Below are 6,352 nucleotides of genomic sequence, written 5' to 3' on the forward strand. Positions count from 1 at the left end.
CATGTTTTCTCATCGGTGAATGACACATGATGTAATCCAATAACGTCACTGGTATGGTCTGTGTGTGTTCATGTGTTTTGGAGGAGGCGTGGCTTTGGACGGCGATTTGCAGTATGCTTTCAATGCTAGCAGGCTAAAGTTAGCATTTCCCAGATCAACTATTGCACATTAAATGTGTCCCTTTACAAAAAAAATATTTTGCCCTCAAACTTATGAACCATAGTGTACATTTACAAAACCACTCTTTCTCTATAAACAAGGAAACAAAGGGTCCAAAGTCCATCAAAGATTTTATTAATTTACAGCATTATCAGATGGTCCAAGAAACTATTTAGCATTTTCAAAATACAACCTTCAAGTTTCCTCATAATTATAGAAAAAAATACTTTCAAATGTTCAAAATACTCATCCACATATTTACAAACCAAAAGTCTTCACATTAGATGTCTTAAACCCCAGGAGATTGAATATATGCACAGTGGTCTCTCCAAAAAGGCCAACAAAAGTCTTATAATGGGATAGAAGCAAAGGATCTTCTCTGTGGTCCTTATGCACTCTGTACAGCTGCTATAGTACTTGAAACATCTGTAAAAAATAAAATAAAACAATGTTTTCAGTCAATCAGTCTACAGCCTGATTTAATGCAAAAGCAACTGCTGCAGGTTCAGGAACTGAACAACAATCATGATCCAAGAGGTCCACAGGTGCGGGATCTTCACACCGCTCTCTTTTGTAGTGGTTCTGAAGCGGAGAAGTTGTTCCACTGGAATAAGGTGGGTACGGCATCTTTCTTCAGCCTACGGCGCCCTTTAGGAGTCGATGGCTCTTTCACATCATCGCTCTTGAAATGGCGACTGCAGACTCTTGTATGGGAAGTGAGGCTAAGACCCTCGCGCCGAATGTTGCGCATCCACTTTTCCCGTCTTTCTTCATCCGCAGGGAAAGTGTGAAAGCTCAGCACAGAGTTGAACTTTGAGGAAGCCGAACACAATGGGACACAACAATGTTCGGCCACCAAACTGTCTTCCCGCCGTTGATATTTAACCTTTCTGGATGCCTTTACTACAATGAGATATTATATATATATACTGCATCTTATATATATATATATATATATATATATATATATTTATGTGCTCAATCAGGTCTCAGAATAACAAAATAACAATCTACACACATTGAGCTTCAATTATTTACTGCTGCAAATATTGTTTAATATATTGATGTATGTGGACTGAACTTATACAATCTAGAAAATTTGATCTACACGAGGGCTAAAAAGTTTAGGGTCGTAAGATTTTTTTTTACGTTTTAGAAGATGCCTCTTATGCTCACCAAGTCTGCATTTATTTGATATAAAAATACAGTAAAAGCAGTAATATTGGGAAATGTGACTACAATTTGCAAAACAACTGTATTCTATTTATTATATCTTAAAATGTACTTCATTCCTGTAATGGCAAAACATTTCTTATTAATATCAATGTTATGTAAAATTTTATATTTTTGAAAACCATGACATTTTTTCACAGAATTAATTTGACACAGCAATATTTTGTAACATTATAAATGTTTTTACCGTAACATTTGATCAAATTACTGCATCCTTTTTAAAAAAAAGTATTATTTCTTAAAAAAAATTCTTACTGACCCAAAACCTTTGAACCGTAGTGTAAGTGATCGGAGTGATCCAAAGGCATCTGAGATTCTGAGTGTAGAAAACAAGGCCATACAGCTAACCTGATATAAGTGGTTGTGTGTGTATCCGGCTCTCCTCTAGCGTTAGAAAGTAAGCTGGTTTGACAAGCTGCGATTCTGTGTTAGCTGGATCCACAGCATCACTCGGGCCCTCAGTCTCACAGGTCAGTATATGGATGGGGCCCCGGGAGCCCTTCAAGTGGATCTGGATAGATTCCTAGAGCAAGACATACACATAAGATCATATAACACATATTCCCTCCAGTTACTGGATGAGTGCCCTTTAATCATTATTCAAATTAGGACAAAATATGACAAAATCTTATTTCACGACACAAGTAAATTTATTTGACAATAATATACTGTACCGTTCAAAAGTCTGGGGTCAGTAAGATTTTTTAATGTTTTTAAAAGAAGTATCTTCTGCTCACCAAGGCTGCATTTATTTGATAAAAAAAAAAATATTGTGAAATATTTTGACAATTTAAAATGACTGTTTTCTATTTTAATATATTTTAAACTAATTTATTCCTGTGATCAAAGCTGAATTTTCAGCATCATTACTCCAGTCTTCAGTGTCACATGATCCTCCAGAAATCATTCTAATATGATGATTTGATGCTCAAGAAACATTCATTATTATTATTATCAATGTTGAAAACAGTTCAAAAGAACAGCATTAATTTAAAATAGAATATATTCTAACATTATAAATGTCTTTACTGTAACTTTTGATCAGTTTAACTCATCCTTGATGAATAAAAGTATTGATTTATTTTATTTCTTTCCCCCAAAAATAAAATTACAATTCTTACTGACCCCAAACTTTTGAACGGTAGTGTTTAATGTTACAAAAGCTTTAGATTTCCGATAAATGCTGTTCTTTTGAACTTTCTATTCATCATAGCATCATGAAATAAAAATGTAAATAACTTTTTTCAACATTGATAATAATCATAAATGTTTCTTGAGCATCAAATCATCATATTAGAATGATTTCTGAAGGATCATGTGACACTGAAGACTGGAGTAATGATGCTGAAAATTCAGCTTTGATCACAGGAATAAATTACACTTTACTGTATATTCACATAGAAAACAGCTGTTTTAAATTGGAATAATATTTCAAAATATTACTGTTTTTGTTTGTATTTTTAATCAAATAAATGCAGCCTTGGTGAGCAGAAGATACTTCTTTTAAAAACATAAAAAAATCTCACTGACCCCAAACTTTTGAACGATAGTGTATATTCACTCTGTACACCACAATATAGTTAATTTTTGTGTTATTAAATAAAAGAACAAAGATTCAAATAAAAATCACAAAAATAGCTTTTCATGTACAATAGGTCTATTTAACGGTAGCATTCAAGTAAGAAATACTAGAATTTGAATAATCAAATGTGTAAATTAAACGGTCTTTACTGTATGATTTAAATAGACATTGACTGTTATTTAAGATACGCAAGTTATTTAGTCAAGAGCAGTGAGTGATTGTCTGATTAATATTAATGTTTTTTTTAATTAGGACTCCTAAAAGGCTCGGGGCCTTCAAGCTTACCTCAGTGGGAGTGGGCACCTCTAGCTTGGTCTCTTCAGGGGCCCTGACGGCTATTATAGTCTGGTCCTTGAAAACGCCAATCTTACAGATGTCCTCGTACGTCACATAAGCTGAGGTACAACTGCAGTTAAGACCAAAACAACTGAAAGAAGTACTATAAGGATTGTTAGACATATAATAATCAGAAAAAGTGAGAGGATATTCAGCATTGTCTTTGAGGTCGGTCAGAGCAAAGAGCTGTTGGGCGCAGTCTTTGATGAGCCAGTCAAGGGCCTCCTCAGTTGACTTCAGATTAAGTAGGTCAGCTTTTGTCTTGGGGCTCCACTGGTTCCCAGTGCTGCTGACTGCTCCTGGACCCCTTGGACATAGAGACAGATGCGTGAATCGTATACTGATGCATCAAGACAATAAAACCTCTTGGACTTGGTTCCAACTTAAGCATTTCATCGAATAGATTTTGTTTTTGATGTGGAAAATAATGTGGAATTAATGTTCAGTCTAAACTTACATCCACTGGATCTTGTTTTTGGACGTCTTTTTGATTAAATGGATACCAGTTAGCACATTGGTGATGTCATACACCCGCCTCTTTCGTGTGCCCAGTTTTCGCGAAACCTCATTGAGATCAAGGACTCCATTGGGAGCTGTGTGAAGCAGCTGCATGAAACGTTTGGTCAGTTGTCCAAGAGCGACTTCAGAGCGATTCTGGACTGGAATGAAAAGATTCAGGGAAGCTTTTTTTTAACTTTAGTCCAAGTAGATTTAAATTCTGTTCAGCATCAGAAAGTGAATGAATTAAAAACATACCTTGTGCGGTGGATACACTGTTTGCTTGATTGATGTTAAATGTTGGGATTGCGAAATAAATGTTGGGATTGCTATTTAAAGTAAAAGAAAGCACATGATATATAATGAATGGGCAAATTAATAAATACTGTTCCAGTCCTTTTTGTAGAAGTTATTTAATGTAGTTTTACCTTCCAGTGAAACACTGTCCTTGGGTTTTATCCTTGTCCTTTTGTTCTTGGGCATCATGTGCACCACTGTGGTCTTCGTCATCATCTTCTTCCTCATCATCATCCTCAAACTCTTCATCATAAGAATCATCATCATCATCATCATCATCTGCAGCAACTCCGCTCTTTTAAGACAAAATTAAGATTTAATAACATTGGATACTAAACAGTGTTACTCAACTTAAGTAATCCCAAAATTGTAAAAACATCAAGCCAAGGCACTCGAGAAATTAAGGAAAGGTATAAAAAGCTTTTAATAAATCATGGCGTAGGCATTTAAAAACCTAAGCCATAATTGAATAAAGGCTTTTTCGATTTTTCCTTAAATTCTTGAGTGCCTTGGCTTAATGTGTTTTTATGAGTTGAACTATCCCTACACCCAAAGAACACTGGGATATGGATTCTACACCCCGTACAGCACTTTTTTGCATTCCTTGTTTTAAAATTGTTCCAGCTAAGTGAGCACATGCATTTTACTCAATAACTCAGTTAAACAAGCAGAATTAATTTTATTCATTTTACTTTATTTATGTTTAATGTTTTTTTATTTCATACATTTTATTACTGGTTACAGATGTATGTGGAAAAAGTGAAGCACTGTGAATACTTTCCAGATGCACTGTATGTATATGTGTGTATATGTGTGTGTGTGTGTGTGTGTGTGTGTGTGTGTGTGTGTGTGTGTGCATGTATGCATGCATGCATATATGTGTATATATATATATATATATATATATATATATATATACATACATATATATATATATATATACACACACACACACACACACACACACACACACACACACACACACAAATGTCTATAAGACCCAACTAAAAATTTTAAACAAAGTAATAGTTTAAAAAAAGTTTAATTTAAAATTTAAATTATAATTCAGTTTGGGATAAAAAGGAAAATAATCCAAGAGTAAATAGAGATTTTATTTATTTTTTACTTTGTTTCACTTAATGTAACAACACTTTGAATAATAATAACAATTGAACAATAAATGTGTTATTTGTTCAGAATGGGGCTAGCGGTTCATAAATATGTTGATCACTGACGTATTTACGTGTATTGTGATCATTATATGAGACAGAGCCTCTTATTAACCTCTTATTAACATTAATTATATTGTCAAAATGTGAATCTATCTGTATTATGACATGCTTTATGGAGCTTTGACCAATACATCATCTATCAAAGAAAGATGATGTAACGTATTTTTGGCTTGTGTAAATAGTCAACTCTTGACCCATCAATCTCAAAAGTAATACATGATCATAAATGTTACCATTAAAATTAAATTAGTAAAATACTCAAACACTTAAACTAAATAATTTCCACCCTGAAGTCAAGCTATATGTAAATAAAATATTGAATGACTTTTATAAATAAATAGCTGGTTGTCAGAAGATGCATTGCACCCTTCTCACCTCCCCAACTGGGTCCAGGTGCTCGTCCTGCTCATCACACGAGCTCCACCCGCAGACCGGTCCTTCTAACTGGGGCATAATAGGAATCGCGTCCGGACTGATGCCGTTCGGCGTGATGTGATGGCTCAGGAAATGATCCTCGCAGATCTGATGCTGATCCGTGATTTCGCGCTCAGTCTCCCGTAAAGCGGCCAGCCACACTTTCACTCGGGCCTTGTCTTTGGGGAACCTGAAAAATCTCTTGCGCGGCCGGCTCGATTGCTCTCCCGACCTGAGATCACTGTGGTTTATGCATCCTTGGACTGCACACTTCACCATCGTCGTAACACGCTGTCAGATTATATCGCTACATTAAATCAGATAAACGTGCAATGTTTACACACATCACGACAGGAAAAGCAAACGCTGTGCCATGTGATCACGATTGACCAATCAAATGATTTGTTTTCTACTTCAGGTTATCCCTCTATTGGCTAATCGCACCTAGTGACATCTAGTGGAATGGAGAAGTAATATATAGGACATCTTTTTTATGTCTGCTTTGTTCAAGTTTACAGAGATGTATAGGAATTTGATATAGGTGTGTGCTAGTTTTTCATATGCCATGAGAATTCATCATTCAATAATAAACATGTATGTG

At 35.1% G+C, this 6,352-nt stretch overlaps 1 protein-coding gene across 2 annotated transcripts; it reads right to left on the reverse strand.

The window, feature by feature from the left end:
- Positions 1 to 273: 273 nt before the first annotated feature.
- On the reverse strand, positions 274 to 6,139 carry e2f6 (E2F transcription factor 6). Of its 2 annotated transcripts, none has more exons than XM_082147491.1 (8): positions 5,713 to 6,139; positions 4,237 to 4,400; positions 4,067 to 4,137; positions 3,768 to 3,969; positions 3,462 to 3,617; positions 3,260 to 3,374; positions 1,741 to 1,915; positions 274 to 1,062 (listed from the first exon to the last, which is right to left on the reverse strand). In XM_082147491.1, the coding sequence occupies exons 1-8, from the start codon at positions 6,028 to 6,030 to the stop codon at positions 716 to 718; spliced, it is 1,548 nt and encodes a 515-aa protein (XP_082003617.1). In that variant the 5' UTR covers positions 6,031 to 6,139; the 3' UTR covers positions 274 to 715. The 2 variants fall into 2 exon arrangements, with proteins under 2 accessions (XP_082003617.1, XP_082003618.1); XM_082147492.1 differs by having other exon boundaries at positions 274 to 585; positions 5,713 to 6,137.
- Positions 6,140 to 6,352: the final 213 nt, after the last annotated feature.

Source organism: Leuciscus leuciscus, assembly GCF_965113295.1.
Source record: "Leuciscus leuciscus genome assembly, chromosome: 19".
NCBI classification, from domain to species: Eukaryota; Metazoa; Chordata; class Actinopteri; order Cypriniformes; family Leuciscidae; genus Leuciscus; species Leuciscus leuciscus.